The following is a 20,714-nucleotide window of genomic DNA, read 5'->3' as shown; positions in this document are numbered from 1 at the left end:
AAACAGCCCTAGATGTAAATCCCATTCGTCCCAGTATAGACCTGTGAACCATCATGGCTGGAATGAAGCTCTTACTTTATTATATAGTGAACTTGAGATTAAAGCGCACAGAAATGATGTGACGTCTCTCTGAAGTCCAAGAATTAAACAATAGAGATCAGGCTCGTCTCTCAGTGGAGCAGTGACATGGACCTGGAGTTTAAATTAGATTTTTTTTGTACAGGACACAGGACTATATTTCAGTTTTCGTCCAATTGAAACTAAATTCAGGAAGTGGGTCAGTTCCCATCTGTGTGCCAATCCCATTTCCTCTCTGGGGTCGTCTCTCAACGTGGAACATGAACTGACCCTGATGGAGACCTGCAGCTGGATCACTAGTTCTCCATCACACTCGGGATTTTCTCCATCCTGTAGGAAGACTCGCGGTTATACCGCCTGAAACTCCCCTCGCCGTTTAGTGCTGGAGTGGGTGAACTTTAAACTTAATCTTTTTTAAATACTCATGAGGCTCGGTGTCAGGGACATAGAGTTATAAGGAAACATCGAGTTATTGTTTTAAACCGGATGTCATGTCTCTTTATCTTCATCTGGTCTGTGCAGACATTCCGTGTCTTTGGGGACGTTTCCAGAGAAGGTGCCGAACACTCTTACAGCTTTCGGTTTGTCTGTGATTTTTTTGTTTGTTTCAATATTAGGGCTCCAAGCATCGAAGGTACTTTCACTGTATTGATTTTGCTTCAGTCTACTTCTTCTTTTTCAGTGTTTTTTTGGGGCGTGGTCAGACGTAGGGTGTGGAGTTAAGCTTACATAACCAAAATCAAGCTAAAACTTTTACTCGACTGTGTTGTCATGCAAAACCCAAAATACACGTGTGAGGCATCATCACTACACCTGAACATTCTGCATGCGCCGGGCTCTCTAGGGTTCTGTGTATCTTGTATTCTGTGAACCGGTCACCCCGTGTGCTGCACGGGAGGAGCCTCGGCCCCTGCAGATTACAGCTAGTGTGTACAGTATTATTACTACAGGTTCGATTTAAATGAGCTTGTCGTCTCTCTGCAGCCGTCTGTGGTCTGGTGTCGACGGTGTGGTTCCCGATTGGAGCGTACCATCAGGACGGCCTGCTGACGTTCGGGCTCTCTCTGTACGCGGGATGGTTGGGTTCTGCTTTCTGTTTGCTCGGGGGTTCGATCTTGACCTGCTGCTCCGGAGGTGGTGATGATCTGGCTCAACGTCCTGAAAAGAGCTTTTACTACTCCAAAGATCTCGGCATCGCCGGCTCGGTTCAGGCCACAAACAGTCACGCCAAGAGCGCGCTCGTCTGAGACATGAACTGGAACAGACTTCAAACACAGGGGGATGGTTTATTGCTCTTCTCTCTCTTTCTCTCTCTCTTTCTCACACACACACACACACACACACACACAAACACACACACACACACACACACACACACACACAGAAGCATGTGGGATTTTCCAGAGTGAGATACGAGTAAAGCACAGCTTCTACTTATAAAGTTTTTATTCCAGTCTGGATGAAAAGTTTTTTTTTCTCAGCACACGACGCCAAGAGAAAGAAACAATTCCTGTAATCCGTTCTCTTTGTTCTTTTTTCTTTTATGTTGTTTTTCAGTAGTGCTGAATTTTTCTTTTATATCTGATTTCTCTCGGCCTGCCCTCAATCATCTGCTCTGGTTTGAAAGCATGCGTAAAACCGGTCCATCTGACACGCAGACGGCAGGCAGGCAGGAAGCCAGAGGTGCGGCGAGGCCAGGTGTCTTCTCCGTGTTTTTTCCTATCGAGCTCTTCACTCTTTCCTGGTCAGGGTCCCTCAGGAAATCCGCAGACGTAAAGCGAGGGCACCTTCAATAGCCAGAAATCAGACATGTTTCTTACATCCTTCTCTCGCGTGGCTCTTAAACAATATTTCTGTCATGTTTAATTAGTCCTTTCTTTTACTTTGCAGCTCTTGCCAGGCTTTTAACATGTAACAAAAAGCATTGTTAAAACAAGTAGACGTGTGTGTGCGCGTGTGTGTGTGTGTGTGCGCGTGTGTGTGTGTGTGTGTGTGTGTGTGCGCGTGTGCGTTTTGAATGCTGTGAACTGATCCCTGGTCTGACCTCATGTAATGAAGTTTCAGCTTATGATTCCATGATTACACTTACAGCAGTTATTATACTGTAAATGATTCAGTATCCAAAAAGGAGCGCAATATATATAAATATATATAAACACAACAAATAATTTCATCATATTTTTTATTTTAAAGATCACCCTGGACCAGGAGTAAGCCTTCGAGTGTCAATTCAGTGGATCTGATGCTAAAATATATTCATAAATCATAAACATGTTTATAGAAATTGAAAATGAATCTAAGATCAAGTTTAAGTCCGAGTGAGCGCTGCAGGAAGATCTGAACAGGAAACTCAGAGATGATGTTTCTATACACACAACCTTTAAAATAAAAAACCCAAACTACACACACAACAGCTGTGTCTTCCACTTCCAACCATCTCCTTAGAACTGAAGGTTCTTCAAAAGTTCTTTAGATAATTCAGGCTAAATTTCTTTTCTTGAAAGCCTTTTTGAAAGGAAATCACTTCGTTCTATTTAGTACCTTTAACGATTTCTGTACAAAGAAATAATTCACTGTTCTACATTCTGTGAAATAAAATGAATAAAAACTAAAGTGTGTCTGAGGGTTTGTTCCACCTGGACCCTGAGTTCTGACTCTGGGGAAGGGATGAAAGCTTGTGAAGAAGTCTCAGTCGCTTTCTAGAAAGAGAACGGTTTGTTTCCTCATCAAAGGTTTCATCAGAGGGACGATCGGAGATCTAATTAAAAGTTATAAAATAGAAAGACTAAAGTGAGTGTGTTTGTTATAGTTGGGCCCCTATTTTATTATTGTGGAACATAGATTCAGAACACACACACACACACACACACACACACACACACATGCAGTGTGAAATGACTTGGTGACGTTCAGGAGTTTTTGGATTGTTAAGGCTTTTAAATAGACAAACACTCGGTTGTAAAACCATCGCGGTTCGAGCCGAAGAACACTTACACACACAAACTTACAGTTTTACAGTTTTTTTTCATTCTCGTGTGTGTACAAATCAATCTGAAATTCTGTATAAAGATTTTAATATCATGATATTTCCTGTAAAATGATTCGAATCCCATAATTCTGTGTCTGTGATTTTCTTTCTCAGACGTGTCGCTGCTTTCAGGGTTCCAGAGTCTTAAATACTGCGATATATGGAGCTGAACACTTCTTCACATTTACACTATGGTTATTAATTAGTTTTACATGACATAGCTCGAGAATTATTGGCACCCTTTAAGAGAACAGGCAAAAGAGTTATTGTATTAATAAACATCACGATTTAAACATTTCACTCACACAGCTGGATAATTTTTTAACAATTACCCCAAACGATGTGTCAAAAACAACAGCTATTCTTAACAAACTACATTAAAAAGGAATAATTAAAGTGTGGGTTCCAAAAGTTTTAAACCAAACTTTTTTGCAGGAATAATTACACACTACTCAAGAACAGTTGTAGTTTAGTTAAACTAAATCTTTACTCCATATCCAGTAAGTTAATCAGTTTATATATAAACTTTTTATCATTTTCATGAAGGGTGCCAATAATTCTGGATTAATAAACATAAAGATATCAATAAGTTGACAAAAACAAAACAGCACTGAAACTGAGTCAAGTCACTAAAACAGAATCAACTCCACACTTCACACAGATCTGAGGCTAGTCCTCATTAAGCAGTTCCTCGAAGCCTTTACTGCGCGTTCCTCTGGACTTCTGGCCTCTGGTGGACGTCCTGTGTTCATCACCCTGCTGCTGGTAGTTCTGGTACTGGTCGTGGTCCTGGTACTGGTCCTGATTCTGGACCTGATTCTGGATCTGGTTCTGGTAGCCCCTCTCCTCACCCGCCCAGCCCTGATACCGCCCTCCTTCTTCATCCTCCTGAGGGTGAAGGTCATCATCCACCGCCAAGCTCTCGTCCACTTCGGCGTCATACCTCTGATACGAGCTGGCGTGGGCTTCCTCCTCCCGCGCGCTCAGCTCCAGAGAACTGTTCCACATCCCGTAACCGAAATAAATCATTAGACCTACAACAAGAGTCAGAAATTAAAAATGTAAAACGTGCCTAATGGACTTCAACCAAAAAAATATTCACATATCAACATCTTTAAGGGAAAAACTTTAGCACAATGAATACTTTTGTTTATGTTAAAATCATTAATTAAAATGAATTACATTGCAAACTTTATTTATTAAACTTTAGCTTAGTAAAATGTACACAATACGTGGGTGAGTCAAAAATGATCCGCACTCCGGTTATATTAAACCTTCTGTAGGCAGCAAAAATGGACAAGACGTTTTATTTCTTCTGGTCTGAGGGTGTACTTGGTGCCGGAACAACTTACGAAAGAGAATAAACAGGAGCGTTTGGGGATCTGCAAGCAACATGTGGAGCGATACAGTGAGGAGGATGAAAGCTTCTTAAAGAGAATCATAACTGGTGACGAGACATGGATTCGTTACTAAGAGCCTGAGAGTAAACGGCAGAGTCTGGAACGTAAGCATCCTTATTCCCCGAATGAGGAAAAGTTTAAAAGTCAATCGTCAGCTGGAAAATACATCAACGCTTCCAGTTTTCTGGGAATCTTAAGGGCCAGAAGTATTGGAACATTATCAGGAAAAAGGTTCAACAGCTTGAAGAGCTCTCTAAAAGTCACAATTTAAACATCAATATGGAACTTCAGCGACCTGTAAGCTCAATTGATAGCTTTTTTTCCCCTTCAACAAACCACTAAGTCTGAAGTATCAGCTGTTATAGAAAAAAATAACAATAGCCACTCCAAAGATCTCTTCCACCTTGACACTTCATTTCTAAAATAAAAATAAAGAGATACTGGTATTTCACTAATTCATTTGCTAAATCTCTCTATAAAAAATGCAGAATTTCCAAATGAATGGAAACAATAACGGTTCATACCAATTTTTAAATCAGGAAAAGCAGACCAGGCATGTAACTACAGACCAATTAGTATTACCTATTAGTATTCTGGCAGTGTGGTCCAAAGGGTTAGAAAAAATAGTGGCAAATCAGTTAATGTTCCTTTTACAGAGCCATAACGTACTGCATCCGCTGCAATTTGGTTTCCGCCCACATTATTCTACTATAATTGCTAATTGCTGTTTTATTGAACAGCTTAAATCAGCAATTGACAAAGACCAATTAGTTGGGGCAGTCTTTTTGGATTTGAAAAAGACATTAGATCTACTAAATCATGATATTCTTATTCAGAGATTATCAATGTTGAATTTTGATAAAATAGCACTACAGTGGTTTAAGACATATTTGGAGAAAAGACAACAATGTGTTATAATTAATAATGAGAAATCATCCTTTTTAACAATGAAAACAGGGGTTCCCCAGGGATCAATACTTGGTCCACTGCTCTTTACAAATGATTTGCCAAAAACTATGCAGACGATGCAGTTGTCTATGTCTAGGGAAAAAACATTCGGTCTGTTACTGCACAACTACAACAGCATTTAGAAGCTGTATCATAATGGCTTTAACGTCAGGTCTCACTCTTAACGTCAGTAAAACAGTGTCAGTTTGATTTTCTTCTAGGGCTCGTCCTGAGGAGGAACTGTGTCTAAAAATCAGTGGTCAAGATATTACACAGGTTAAAGAGGTCAAATATCTGGGTTTAATTTAAATAGACTCACACCTTTTATTTGAAAGTCATATTAAAAAGGTAGTAAGAGTAACAAAAGCAAACTTGTATAGTTTTAGAATGATCAGAGACCGTCTACCATTTATGCTGCTAATGTTTTTATGCATGTCATGATTTTCTCTCAGCTGAGTTTTTGTATAACCTCCTGGTCACAGACGACAGCAACAATAATAAAACCGCTAAAAATGATTTACAATAGAGCTTTAAAGATTCTTGATAAAAAAACCTATTCGATCACACCATTATCAGGTTTAAATGTACTAAGTTTTGAAGTATATAAAGTTCTGTAATTTTAAATTAATGAATAAATGTCTGTATAAGCGAGCCCCTCCTGTTTTTGATGAGTTTATTGTCCCTCTCAGAGTAGTGGGCTCTATCACACGACGAGCCTCAAGTGGAAATGTCAAGGTGCCTTTAAGAAAAACACCTTTTGGACAGTCATCTTTCTCTGTCCAGGCCTCTAACTTGTGGAACTCCCTGAGACGTGAACTCAAACAGGATTCAGTATGGGGACATTTTAAATATGAACTCGAAGGTGTTTTAAAAGGGTGTCAGTCATGTGAACATAACTAATTTACTGAATTTCTGTATACCCCATGTTTTATGTATGTTTTACCGGTAGAATTTGATTGTACTTCACGTTGTGTTGTTTTGTAAAAAAACCACTAGGGACGAGCATTGCAAATTAGCTTTGGCTATAAGTGCTATAGTATGAACATGTTAAGTGTTCCTACTTGTCCCTATTAAATAAATAAATAAATAAATAAATACAGTCAACAGTGCTCGTTACAGTGAGACGCTCAATAAAGGGCTGAAGACCAAACTTTGGATTAAACTCGTGTGACGATGCACGTCCGCACACTTCTGCACACACTGTCGAGACTCTAAAAGCACTTGGTTTAGCGGTATTAAAGAGGCGTCGTCCCCAGAGTCCTGATCTCACTCCATCAGACTTCCACCTGTTTTACTCGTCTGAAGGCAGAACTACGACGACGGAGACTCACTTCTGATGAAGAAATGATGGCAGCAGTGCATTCATGGCTCGCAGCTCAGACTAAAGCATTTTTAATGACAGACAGACAAAGTATTGAAAAGCAAGGAGATAATGTTTTAAAATTATATGTTTGGTTTTTCTAAAAGTTTATTAAAATAAATTCTACAGCCAGAGTGCGGATCATTTTTGACTCACCCTTGTATCAAGGTGCAAAAGCTACAGGAGGTCAAACTTATTTTTGAGTGTAATGCAAAAGTAGTGAAAGAGTTTGACACAGTTTACAGAGTGAACACAATAATAATATTATTTATATTCCAGAGTTATGCTCTTGTTCGTATCTTTATGACCCCTCACCTAAAAATAACAGTTTAATGGAAACGCTTATCTCTCTGAGACACTGCGTGGTGTTTGATTTGCTGAAGTGAGTGAAATAGTTTATAATACTCAGTCACACTCTCTTTTTATCTCTTATTTACATTCAGATAAGAACGTAATCTTTCCTGCACTTTTTACTCCAGACTCAAGACTGCTCACAGATACAGCGCCGTGTTGGAGGTGATTATTTCTCAGACTGCAGACGATCCAGGACTTAAAGAAGTTGTTGTACCTATAGAGCACCAGACAACAAAGCGGACCCAGGTGATGGCGGACAGCTTGAGCATCAGGTAGATGTTCACCAGGATGGCAGCTGTGGGCACGAAGGGGACGCAGGGAGCCATGTACGGCAAGCGCTTCGGACTCTCGGGCTGCCGCAGAATGACGACGATTAAACCGGCCATGAGGATGACGATGCCGATGAGGACCGGAACCAGAACCCAGAGAGCGCCTCCTGTGGCTCGGTCGAGGCCGTATATGACGATGGCCCAGAGCAGGAACGAGAGGACGAAGAGGACGAGGACGCAGAAGGTGACGGTGCGTCCCGTAGCAGGTGTGGGCTGAGAGCCCGGCTCGGGAAGTCCGAGTCGCGTCCGCAGTGTGTAGTAACGTCCCCCGAGCACTCGCTTCAGCAGCGAACCCACGGAACTGTCCGACTCCTCAAACTCCGCACCTTTCTCACTCGTGCTGTACCCCGAGGACTCTGACTGGTAGCCACCAGAGTCTGATTTGCTAATGAGCATCTCGTCGTCGCTCTGTAAGGGGAGGTTTTTGGCTCCGTACGTGTTGCCGTACTCGTCCCCGTCGCTGGTGGGAGAGTAAAGGTCGGGTTCTTTGGTCAGGTCAGTGAAGCCGTCTCCTTCAGGCTGATAGCGGAGCAGCAGCACACACACAGACACGAGTGTGTACGCCAGCAGTGTGCCGATGGACATCATCTCGATCAGATCCCTCAGACTGACCAGCAGAGCCAGGAACGCAGCCAGAAACCCAGACACGGCACACGCCACCACCGGGGTCTCTGTGTGCGGACTCACATGGGACAGGAACCTGGTGCACACACACACACGCACACAAAATGCGGAGGTGTAGAATAACACCTGTGAATGTGTTGTTACAGAGAAACTCCTCCTCACATCACACCAGCATCCTGTTTTCCTCAGAACAGTGACGCGCTCACCTGAAGAGCAGGCCGTCCCCTGCCATGGCGTAGATGACCCGGGGCATGGGGAAAAGCGACCCCAGCAAACTGACCGTGAGTCCTGCGACAGCTCCGACGGCCACCGTGTACTTCCCTGCCATGAAGCCGTGAACAGCGAACATCTCCATCAGAGGAGCGTCTCCGTCGATCTGATTATACGGCACCATCAGTGTGAGGATCACGCTTACCTACAGCACACACACACACACACACACACACACACACACACACGCACACATATGTTTAGTCACTGCTCCATTTTCAACCATGATACCTTAATAATATTGTGTCTAAAGTGAACCTACAGTACATAAGGCTTGCATATGAGCTACGTAAGCAATCAAGTCACTCTGGGGAATTTATAAAATCTCTATATTAGGGCCAGGGGTAGCTCAGTGGTTAAGGCATTGGACTACGGTTCGGAAGATCCCAGGTTCAAACCCCACAACCACCAAGTTACCACTGTTGGGCCCTTGAGCGCGGCCCTTAACCCTCAACTGCTCAGATGTGTAATGAGATAAAAATGTAAGTTGCTCTGGGTAAGAGAGTCTACTAAATGTATATTATATTATAGAAGAGAACAATTGTAAATGATTAGAATAAATAATGGGATCAATGAGTAATGTTATCTTTATCAGGATCTAAAAGTTATTCGTCAGTTTGTTTTCACAGAACATGTAGTTGTTACTTAATTGCATGATGTCATATGTTACTTTATAGTTTAGAAGGCGTGTTCAGACTTTTGACTGGTACTGTGGTTGGGAGAAAGTGTGATGTCATCATATGAGGACAGTGGGGTCTCATGAGGGAAAAAAACGCAGCGTAAGAACATGACATCTTGTATTTGGTTCAGTCCATCGAGCACGAGGAGAACCTGCACACTGACTCCTGGAGGTGGGAGAAGTTAACGCTCACAGCGAGTCAGCAGAATTCCACAGAGTCATGCTGCTCCATTTTCACTACAGGAATTCGATATACTTGTTTAATCAATAAGACAATAACCCATCCATTGTATGAATAAAATATCACAATAAATTAATTATCAGCTCTAACTTCAGCACTTCTGGATAATAGATTATAAATAATAGATAAAAATAAAACCTTAAAACTTGGATCAGTTTACAACGACACGACTGATAACGTTCACGAAAACAAAGTCAGAAACTCCATAAATACTTTCACATTGTCTCGCGGTTGGTGACGTCCACCGTGCATAGAGTGAACTTCTCAATGTTGCTTTATAAAACATTGATACACAGCTGATGAAACCCCCGTGTACGAGGATCGTCAGTGTCTGTTTTATTCACCATCAGGACACAAGGAGCAAGAATTCACTTCACTCTCAGCATTTAGTCTCTGAGAGCAAGAAGTACTAAAGTGTTCCTGAATGTGAAACTGGACAATCATATGGAATTAAAACCCAGACAGAATGACAACTCACTGCTTGTTAAAACACACACACACACACACACACACACACACACACACACACACCGTAAGGCTCGAGTAACTGAGCAGGTAGAAATAATTGATGAGCAGCTTGGCGTTGTGTTCTGGCCGCACCGTGGGGACGTCGAGTACAGATGAATATTTCAGAGCACAGAGGACTGACCTGCTCTCAGAGCTGCTCCAAGCTATTTACAGGTTTAATATTTCTTTAAAAAGAACTCATCATATGCGCACTGAACACCAGTTTCCTGTACATGACAGGTTTTTGCAGGGAATAGGTCACATACAGTACAGGAGTGCTTTAGAGCTACAGAAACTCTCCAAACTCTCAGAAAGCTACATAAAGCTCTATAAAGTCTTCAGCACGCGTCGTCTGTCGCAGAGACTCTGATGTAAAGTTGAGTCGTGTGTTTGTGAGTGTGAGATACCTACAGAGACGTATGCGGTGAGACACGTGACGAGGGAAGCCGTGATGGCGTAGGGAATCGAGGTGTTCGGACTTTTAGCTTCTTCTCCCGTAGTGGCGATGATATCAAACCCGATAAAGGCGTAGAAACAAGTCGCGGCTCCCTGCATCACCTGCAACACCGCAGACGGCAGCGCGCTGTTCATCACAAGCCTCATTCACAGGGTTATATTACTTTGTTGTATTTGAAAACAGTTTTGTTGGTTAATAAACATGATGAAAATCAAATATCAGGGAAAATTTAAGAAAAAAAAGTTGTAAATTGTAAATATTTTAGTTTTTAAATAATTTTTAGAAAGACAATAAAAAACCCTAAATATAATATATTGTACAAAGTAGAAATGTTTAAATGAATGAAAGTCATATTTGAATTGGCGCGCACCCCCGACCAGCCGTAGGGCAGGAACCTGCCGTCCTCCCAGTTCTCTCCAGACAGGAAGAAGAGTCCGGCGATCACCACGAACACCCAGACCAGCAGGTTCACCACGTTCAGGACGTTATTGAAGCCCACAGAGTTTTTCACTCCAACACCTACGATCACGGTCACAAGCACGGCGATGAGCAGGGCGAGCAGGTCGGGGTACGATTCCTCGCCTTTACCTAAGAGAGGAGACACACAGTCCCATATCCTCGACCTTCATCCCATCTTTTTACTAATAATCGGAACAAGAATTAGAAAATTATTAAACTGCTGAGTATCATTTTTCTGCCTGGCTCTGACACTGGAGACTCCTTCTCCTCATCAAAGTAGTGATTCGCTTTAACCCTTTCTTTGTCATGGTTGAGATCCCTTAGGAATACTCCCTGCAGGACATCACTAAGTTTCAGCAGAACCTGTGAGAAGGTGTCGTACCGAGGCCGTTCAGGGTGCCGAGGTGCGTGATCATGTAGCGGCTGATGCTGTGGTTGGCCAGAGAGTCGAACATGCTGCTGAGAGCGCTGGCTCCGGCCGCCGTGCCGATCAGGTATTCCAGGATGAGGTTCCACCCGATGAAGAAGGCCACAAACTCCCCCACCGTCACATAACTGTAGGTGTACGCCGAGCCCGTGGTCTTCGGCACACGCACGCCGAACTCAGCATAACACACACCTCCATGGTAAAAAAAACACACAACGTCTCCTTTAGTTTAGACTACAAACAATAAAGTGACACACTGAAGAAAATATCTCGGAATAGTTCTCATTATAGGTTCTCCTTCTGGCTGAACACCAAATCAATTCAATTTTATTTGTATAACAAAGCAGCTTTACACAATCAAAAGAATTATAACCTCACCCTGCACCAGAGTGTTTTCCAATTAGTAAGGTTTTCCTTAAACTCCTCTGTCTGAAAACTTCAGCTTACAGCTTTACTTCTGACCTTTACAAAGAGCTGAGAGACTCCTTCCACTAATGTTACAGTAACATCTCCCTACAATAAGCTTAAGGTGACTACAAACCTTATCTAGATAAAGTCTGAATAATCTCACATTAGCTTTATTGTAAGTTAGATGATAGAGATCTTGGAGGTATGTAGATGTCAGAGATTATGGAGATGTGTTTCAGACTCTTTAAAAAACACCATGCATCTAATATAAGACTTGAAGGTCTTCCTAAATGTTGTGTCTGATGTATGAGCCTCTCACCTGACAGAATTGATGCCACAGCAGCGATGATAAACGACAAGATCACTCCTGGTCCTGCCATTTCCTTGGCAACCAGTCCGGCGACCACGTACATGCCTGTGCCCACACAGCTCCCCACGCCGAGAGACACCAGGTCCACGGTGGTAAGAACCTGCGCCAGCCTTGTGGTTCCATGTAGATCCACAGAACCCTCCTGCATGGAGTGCAGCGGTTTGGTTCTCAGCACGCGAGAGTGAAGGCCATACCATGACGCCTCCCACTCGATCCGCCGGGGGTCCAGCTTGGTGAAAACTGAGCTCATCATCCTCATACAGAGACACGGGACAAGCGTTTCCTCTTCACTTTAATCTTCACCTCCTCAGCTCTTTCACGCTCACGTCTCTCTCAGAGAGGTTCCAACAGCATCATGATCAACTTAAAGCTAGAAACTACTGATGACCGGACGCTCAGAGATGCTGCAGAAAGACCAGAAAGAGGAATTTACACGAAGACCAAATGCATCTAAAGGTGGCTTGTATAAACATCAATTATTCATTTACTCTTATTTATTTTTAATAAATAAATAATAAATTAAGAAAGTATCTACTGTGCAAATAACTATGACATATAATAAAACAAAAAGAATAAAATATCTATTCTATTCTCTTAGATTAGATTAGATGTCACAAACCAGGACCAAAGCTAAATGGAATAAATGGGATTTAAAAGTATAAATTAAACACCATCATCAGTGCAGTGGTTCAGGTGACAGGTTGCTATGGTGCCACATCTCATCTGACTTTTAGATTAGACGACAATTAGACAGCACTTATGTGCAGCGAGCTTCTGAACCACAGAAAACAAGAACAGAGAGCTTTGTAATGACCGAGTTATCTTACGTAAAAAATAAATCTCTGATAATAACAATGATAATAATAATAATAATAATAATAATAATAATTGATGGTGAATACATAGGTTTTCAGACTGTTGTTTAGGTGAATCCCATAACTGGGTGTTGCCAGAGTGATTAAAATCCAACTTTCCATTTTCTGATCTGTGAATTCTGTCTGATTTCTGTTTGATGTTTCAGCAGTTTCAGCGCTCAACGTTTCACTGAGGGAGCACGGAGCATGACAGTACAGATCTTATTAAAATCATTTCTCACTCTTTCTGTACACACACTGATAATTTGTCTCTTTCTAAAGTCAGTTTTTAAGGTTTAACATTGAAATCAGGAATTAAAAAATTTTGCTTCTAATTTTGTTGATTTAGGAAAAAAATAGGCTGAAATGTCCTCTTTACATTTAAAAGTATGCAGAGCATCTGTCATGACACTTTGAGTTGAGCTCTGGTGCATCCTTCTGCTCCTAACCTAGGGCTCAGTGTGAAGACGTTCCTGAGTTCCTTTTTGGAGGTGAGAGAACTGTACAGAAGGATCATCAGTCATCACATTCAGTCTCATGACAGCTGGCTGGGAGTTTGGGAAAAAGCACCTGAATGACTCTAGGACCATGAGCTTTTTAGCCCTCTGGTCTAATGACACAAAGATTGAACTATTTGGGATCAGCAACTCTGCATATCTCCTTATTAAACCCATCCCTGCAGTCGGACACGATGCTGTAGTTAGTCATGTGTGTATTTCTCTGTAGCTGGAAAATTATCAGTATAGAGGGACAAATGGATGCAGAAAAAAGTGAGAGAAAACCATCTCCAGAGCGCTCAGGATCTCGACCGACAGTTTATAGTTCAACAAGATAACAAGCAGAAGCACACAGAAGTAAACACTGGAGTGAACACAGGAGTAAACATTGTAATTGCGGGATGCTATTACAGTTAAATAATCCCCAGTGTGGTGAACACATGAGTCAACACTGGAGTGAACACCGGAGTGAACACTGGAGTGAACACTGGAGTAAACATGGGAGTGAACACGGGAGTGAACACTGGAGTGAGCCTGGGAGTGAATGTAGGAGTGAACACGGTAGTGAACACAGGAGTGAACACTGGAGTGAACACTGGAGTGAACACAGAAATGAACACAGGAGTGAACACAGAAATGAACACAGGAGTGAACACTGGAGTGAACAGAGAAGTGAACACTGGAGTGAACACAGGAGTGAACACAGGAGTGAACACTGGAGTGAACAGAGAAGTGAACACTGGAGTGAACACAGGCGTGAACACAGGAGTGAACACAGTAGTGAACACTGGAGTGAACACAGTAGCGAACACAGGCGTGAACACTGGAGTGAGCATAGGAGTGAACACAGGAGTGAACACTGGAGTGGCTTCAGAACAACTTTAAAAAAGTCCAGGAACGGCCCAGTGCGAGTCTGGACCTGAACACCATAGAGCAGCTCTAGAGAGACCTGAATGTTCTGAACATCTAACCTGGTGGAGTGAGACTAATTCTGGCATTAATCAAAGAATCATTATTTTTAATAAATTAACCAAAGACACCGACACCTGTTTTTCACACTGTTGTAATTTTGTGTGCTGCAGCAGTGGACACTAAATATTATATAATATAATATTTAACTCAGTCTTGTGGGTTTTAATTGAACTTTTGAATGATTCACTTCCTCCTTCAGCTGGAGGTCTGTGTCGTCTCGGCTCATCTTGCTTTAATGCTTTATTACAGTCAGAGACTCCAGAAATGGTGCTCTGAATATGGCAGAACACCACGCCCATAAAATACTGAAACGCCCCAGGACACCACGCCCATAAAATAGTGACACGCTCCAGAACACCACGCTCATAAAATAGTGACACGCTCCAGAACACCACGCCCATAAAATACTGAAACGCCCCAGGACACCACGCCCATAAAATAGTGACACGCTCCAGAACACCACGCTCATAAAATAGTGACACGCTCCAGAACACCACGCCCATAAAATACTGAAACGCCCCAGGACACCACGCTCATAAAATAGTGACACGCTCCAGAACACCACGCCCATAAAATAGTGACACGCTCCAGAACACCACGCTCATAAAATAGTGACACGCTCCAGAACACCACGCCCATAAAATACTGAAACGCCCCAGGACACCACGCTCATAAAATAGTGACACGCTCCAGAACACCACGCCCATAAAATAGTGACACGCTCCAGAACACCACGCCCATAAAATACTGAAACGCCCCAGGACACCACGCTCATAAAATAGTGACACGCTCCAGAACACCACGCCCATAAAATAGTGACACGCTCCAGAACACCACGCCCATAAAATACTGACACGCCCCAGGACACCACGCCCATAAAATAGTGACACACTCCAGAACACCACGCCCATAAAATAGTGACACACTCCAGAACACCACGCCCATAAAATAGTGACACACTCCAGAACACCACGCACATAAAATAGTGACACACTCCAGAACACCACGCCCATAAAATAGTGACACACTCCAGAACACCACGCCCATAAAATAGTGACACGCTCCAGGACACCACGCCCATAAAATACTGACACGCCCCAGGACACCACGCCCATAAAATACTGACACGCCCCAGGACACCACGCCCATAAAATACTGACACGCCCCAGGACACCACGCCCATAAAATAGTGACACGCCCCAGGACACCACGCCCATAAAATAGTGACACGCTCCAGAACACCACGCCCATAAAATAGTGACACGCTCCAGAACACCACGCCCATAAAATAGTGACACACTCCAGAACACCACGCCCATAAAATAGTGACACGCTCCAGAACACCACGCCCATAAAATACTGACACACTCCAGAACACCACGCCCATAAAATAGTGACACGCTCCAGAACACCACGCCCATAAAATACTGACACGCCCCAGGACACCACGCCCATAAAATACTGACACGCCCCAGGACACCACGCCCATAAAATAGTGACACACTCCAGAACACCACGCCCATAAAAAAAGAAGAAGAAAAGGAAACAGATACGTCTGAGCATCACATCACTGCTACTGAAAGAAAAAAAGGTTGGGGAATATAGACATCTGGATTAAAAATATCGACACGGTATAGACATGAGATCATCAGAGACATGAAGGGACACTCTCTCCCTCCCCCTCTCCCCGTCTCTCTCTCTCTCTCTCTCTCTCTCTCTTATTTTTCTGTAATTACTCTGATCAGTCTCTCTCCTGGCTGTCTGAGCCGCCCACTCATTTCTCCTTAGGGTTGTGGCACACTTTCATTAAGGCTTCCACTTTCAGGATGCTCCTACAGTTTAATGATCCCCAGCGTGGTGTTGTGGTGCAGCAGGTTGTGAAGCAGGGTTCCGCTCATCACTCTGATGTGGACTTGTTTCCTGTAAGAGTGATTTATTTCTTTTATGCCGCAGTGTTTACATTCATTCATTCCTTTATTAAAGAACAATGCGTCATATTTTTTATATTTATTGGTCACCTTAATTTTGTGGAACATCTGTGAATCGAGAGAGTTCCTGTTGTCACTAACATTATAGCAGCTATAAACACTCGTTCCCTCGGCAGTCTCTCTCTATTCTCTCTCTCTTAAAGTTAGTCATGTGACTGAGAAACCGAAAAGCAGTTTAAGACACTCCTTACACATACACATCTCTCCTTATGGAAAACTTCACAATATTAACAATTACACATTTTTTAAATCTGTTAATGATCAGTGGAGCGAGCGCTGTACACATCCTGTACTGTAAGAGCTGCTGTAATAGAGAATTAATCACACATTCTAATAAATTGCTGTGTTTTTAGTTTAAATAAAGTAAGCAAGAAACTGACACATAAATTACAGAGTGAAAAACAATCATATAAATGTTCCTTTTTCTTTTGGAATTAATAAAATACTCTATCTATAAAATAAATATATAATATATACATTTTAATACAAGCACAGATGCTGAGGGCTGTGTGTGTGTGTGTGTGTGTGCAGATGACTCATTCACAGAGACCTTGGCTTGGATGATGTTGTGCATTTAATTGCATTTCCTCTGTACATTTAGACAAAGCGCTGACGTCAGGACCACAACCCAGTGCACCAGGGCCTCGCTAACCACCAGACCCTGAGAACAACATCAAACTCCACAGAGTACACACTGCTCTGTGTGTGTGTGTGTGTGTGTGTGTGTGTGTGTGTGTGTGTGTGTGTGTGTGTGTTCACTGTGGCACTAATTAGAGTTGCTATATTTTGAGATTGAAGTCTGACGTGCGGCTGTCAGAGCATGTCTAGAGCAAGGACGAGCAAATATGTACATGAATAAACAGAGAGAGAAAGTTAGATGGACGTATTGTATAGTTATATTTTATCACGTTACGTGTGCCGTTTTGAGGACAGACGGCCCACATCAGAGCAGCGCTCATCTCTCACCTCTTTAACCTTCTAGAAAACGAGATGATGATGATGATGATGGATGAAGTGCAGTGTGTATCAGTTATTCCATTAGACACCTGTTGATTTCCTGCTGGTGTTACACTAACAGTAACTAGTAGTAACAGTAACTGAATCATTATTCTGACGTTTCCATTACACAGGGAGGAGTTGGAGTAAACGCCTCTGCGCTGGTGAGCGGCCAAAGCTCAAGCACTTCCAAATATTTACACACTAATATCTGCAGTTCAGGACACATACACACACACACACACACACAACTGTAGATCTAACAAGATGGATAGATAGTTAGATAGATAAATAAACACACGTAAATAGGTAAATATCTAAGTGTGTTTACAAACAAATAAACAAATAAATGCTTGTATGGAACATATTCAGTCTTCTCACCATCACATGATCACCATAAACAAATAAACAGCCAACTGTACACTGAAAGACCGTCAGCAATACAATAAACAGATCGCGCGCACACACACACACAATACATACACTTTTACACTTTTCTCTTCTCCACATTTCAGACACATCAGACTTGAACAATAAATCAGACTCAAAAGTGCTCAGACTCAAACCAGACTCAAATCAGACTCCGTATGTCAGAAGAAGTGTGTGAGGGTTTTATCACACTTACACCTTCAGTTCTGATCTGCTGCAGAGACGTGTGGGTTTATTTATTCCCAACAGAAACATCTGTTAAACAGCTGGCTCACTGTGCTTCCTGTTATCCATCAGAGGAGTTCAATAGAAAAGTAAAGCTGCTTCACCTGAGACTCTGAGATCTCATCTCATCTCATCTCATCTCATCTCATCTCATCTCCTTCTTTACTTAACTTAACTTTAACGCGCCTTTACTCCGACTGAACAGAAAAAAAACAAGATGAAGAGTTGTAAAGCATCAGTGATGAGTGAGGTATGGAGCTGGTGTGTGTGTGTGTGTGTGTGTGTGTGTGTGAGAGACTCACGGCTGGAGGTGCTGGAGGTGCCCTGTGCTGTACCCCATGCCCGTGCTGGAGCTCCACAGCGGGACTCGCAGCTCCGCCGACGCGCTGAATTATTCACCCCCTCCTCCATCAGATCAGAGCTCGGCATTAATTATTCACCCCCTGCGCTCCATTCAGCTCCTGCCGATGACGTCATCGCCGCTCTTGCGCTCCTGCGCGCGCACGGACCGTCTGTCTTAATTGATTTATAAATCCATCAGCAGGACTTCCGGCAGCGCGCGCGCGCACACACCACGCCTCGGGTCCCAGCAGGGGTTCTGATCAGATCCCGGACCGACCGGGAAAAGGACACGCCCTCCCGCTCCACTGACTCGTCCAGTCTGTTTACCTTACCTTAAAGAAAGTCGTATAAAGAGTCTAAAAATGACAAAAAGTGCAGAAACACACAACATGTTACAGAACTGATTTAATCTCTCTAACAATCTCACACCAACATGCAAAGACTTCCTGTACAATATTTACTAGCTGCTATTTAATAATAAATATTTACTGTTTTTCATCTCATTGACAATTAATCTGCACTTCCTCATGATCACAGAGTTCCACAGAGTTCCTTATGATCACAGAGTTCCACAGAGTTCCTCATGATCAGAGAGTTCCACAGAGTTCCTCATGATCACAGAGTTCCACAGAGTTCCTCATGATCTCAGAGTTCCACAGAGTTCCTCAGAGTTCCACAGAGTTCCTTATGATCACAGAGTTCCTCAGAGTTCCTCATGATCACAGAATTCCACAGAGTTTCACAGAGTTCCTCATGATCACAGAGTTCCACAGAGTTTCCTTATGATCACAGAGTTCCACAGAGTTCCTTATGATCACAGAGTTCCACAGAGTTCCTCATGATCACAGAGTTCCACAGAGTTCCTCATGATCACAGAGTTCCACAGAGTTCCTCATGATCACAGAGTTCCACAGAGTTCCTCATGATCACAGAGTTCCACAGAGTTCCTCATGATCTCAGAGTTCCACAGAGTTCCTCAGAGTTCCACAGAGTTCCTTATGATCACAGAGTTCCTCAGAGTTCCTCATGATCACAGAATTCCACAGAGTTCCACAGAGTTCCTCATGATCACAGAGTTCCACAGAGTTCCTCATGATCACAGAGTTCCACAGAGTTCCTCAGAGTTCCACAGAGTTCCTCAGAGTTCCACAGAGTTCCACAGAGTTCCTCAGAGTTCCACAGAGTTCCTCATGATCACAGAGTTCCTCAGAGTTCCACAGAGTTCCTCATGATCACAGAGTTCCTCAGAGTTCCACAGAGTTCCTTATGATCACAGAGTTCCGCATAAAGAGTTGTTGCTCGTTTCTGTCTTTGTGTTTAGTTTTTAGATTCTTCTGATAATCGATGTTGCATGTGTGTGGCAGGAACGTGGTTTCGTGTTGCTGTGTGTTGAAGTGCATTTGGCTGAAATGACCATAAAACGCCTCATTTACTTTACTTTCATTTCACTTCACTTCACTTCACTTTAACTTCACTTTACTTTACTTTACTTTACTTTACTTTACTTTACTTTACTTCACTTCACTTCACTTCACTTTTACTTCACTTCACTTCACTTCACTTTACTTTACTTTACTTTACGGTTACTTTACTTTAACCACACTTTACTTTACTTGGTAATTTATTGAGTATTTTGTGCTGGTGTTTGTACCTGCTCTGTTAGTCACGTGACACTGTGATGTAATACTGTATGAAGGGTTTGAGGTCTGATACAAGAGTAGAAAACAGACTTTCATTAATTTTCAACTGACTCTAAACAAAAATCACTAAATTATGTTTGGTCTCATATGTTACCATGGTAACGGCTAAATACAGTTCACTCATCATGTAATTTTTTATTTGTGTTTTTCTGGAGGAGAATGATTGTACATGCACACACACACACACACACACACACACACACACACACACACACACACACACACATTTTTAATAGAAGATAACCCAAGCATTTGGTTTAATTTATTTTGGATTTTCTGAAATCAACACAGGATTACACACCCCCCCCACTAACAACCTCCTGTTAGTGATGATGATGGACTCCAGCTGCTGCGTGTGTGAGTGTGTGTATGTATGTGTGTGTGTGTGTGTGTGTGTGTGTGTGTGTGTTTGTGTGTGTGTGTGTGTGTGTGTGTGTGTGTGAGTGTGTGTGTGTGTGTGTGTGTGTTTGTGTGTGTGTGTGTGTGTGTTTGTGTGTGTGTGTGTGTGTTTGTGTGTGTGTGTGTGTGTGTGTGTGTGTGTTTATTAAGAGGTAAAGGTGTAGTGTGTGTGTGTGTGTGTGTGTGTGTGTGTGTGTGTGTGTGTGTGTGTTTATTAAGAGGTAAAGGTGTAGTGTGTGTGTGTGTGTGTGTGTGTGTGTGTGTGTGTGTGTTTGTGTGTGTGTGTGTGTGTGTGTGTTTGTGTGTGTGTGTGTGTGTTTGTGTGTGTGTGTGTTTGTGTGTGTGTGTGTGTGTGTGTGTGTGTGTGTGTGTG

At 42.6% G+C, this 20,714-nt stretch overlaps 2 protein-coding genes across 3 annotated transcripts in view; one reads left to right on the top strand and one right to left on the bottom strand.

Annotated features, from left to right (window-relative positions):
• cldn11b (claudin 11b) overlaps positions 1–2,887 on the top strand; it is a 4,023-nt gene extending 1,136 nt beyond the window's left edge. The window contains exon 3 of the mRNA XM_053487868.1: positions 1,063–2,887. Within this exon, the coding sequence (XP_053343843.1) occupies positions 1,063–1,325 (263 nt within the window). The 3' untranslated portion in view covers positions 1,326–2,887. The remainder of the gene's footprint in view (positions 1–1,062) is intronic.
• A 168-nt stretch (positions 2,888–3,055) lies between these two features.
• slc7a14b (solute carrier family 7 member 14b) lies at positions 3,056–18,409 on the bottom strand. 2 transcript variants are annotated; one of them, XM_053487866.1, is made up of 8 exons: positions 18,203–18,409; positions 11,889–12,343; positions 11,117–11,353; positions 10,646–10,863; positions 10,230–10,376; positions 8,328–8,536; positions 7,383–8,197; positions 3,056–4,140 (listed from the first exon to the last, which is right to left on the bottom strand). In XM_053487866.1, exons 2-8 carry the CDS (start codon positions 12,196–12,198, stop codon positions 3,776–3,778), a joined length of 2,301 nt encoding a protein of 766 aa, XP_053343841.1. In that variant the 5' UTR covers positions 12,199–12,343; positions 18,203–18,409; the 3' UTR covers positions 3,056–3,775. The 2 variants fall into 2 exon arrangements, with proteins under 2 accessions (XP_053343841.1, XP_053343842.1); XM_053487867.1 differs by lacking the exon at positions 18,203–18,409 and adding an exon at positions 17,872–18,019.
• Between the last annotated feature and the right edge of the window lie 2,305 nt (positions 18,410–20,714).

This window comes from Clarias gariepinus, chromosome 26 (assembly GCF_024256425.1).
Source record: "Clarias gariepinus isolate MV-2021 ecotype Netherlands chromosome 26, CGAR_prim_01v2, whole genome shotgun sequence".
NCBI lineage: Eukaryota > Metazoa > Chordata > Actinopteri > Siluriformes > Clariidae > Clarias > Clarias gariepinus.
This window is presented reverse-complemented; position numbering and strand designations above follow the sequence as displayed.

Coding starts and splice junctions, on each gene's coding strand:
- slc7a14b (XM_053487866.1), bottom strand. CDS start 12,198: ATGAGGATGATGAGCTCAGTTTTCACCAAGCTGGACCCCCGGCGGATC. Junction 11,354..11,888: donor TGTGGCATCAATTCTGTCAG/GTGAGAGGCTCA, acceptor TTTACCATGGAG/GTGTGTGTTATGCTGAGTTC. Junction 4,141..7,382: donor TGTTGTCTGGTGCTCTATAG/GTACAACAACTT, acceptor CTCTTGTTGTAG/GTCTAATGATTTATTTCGGT.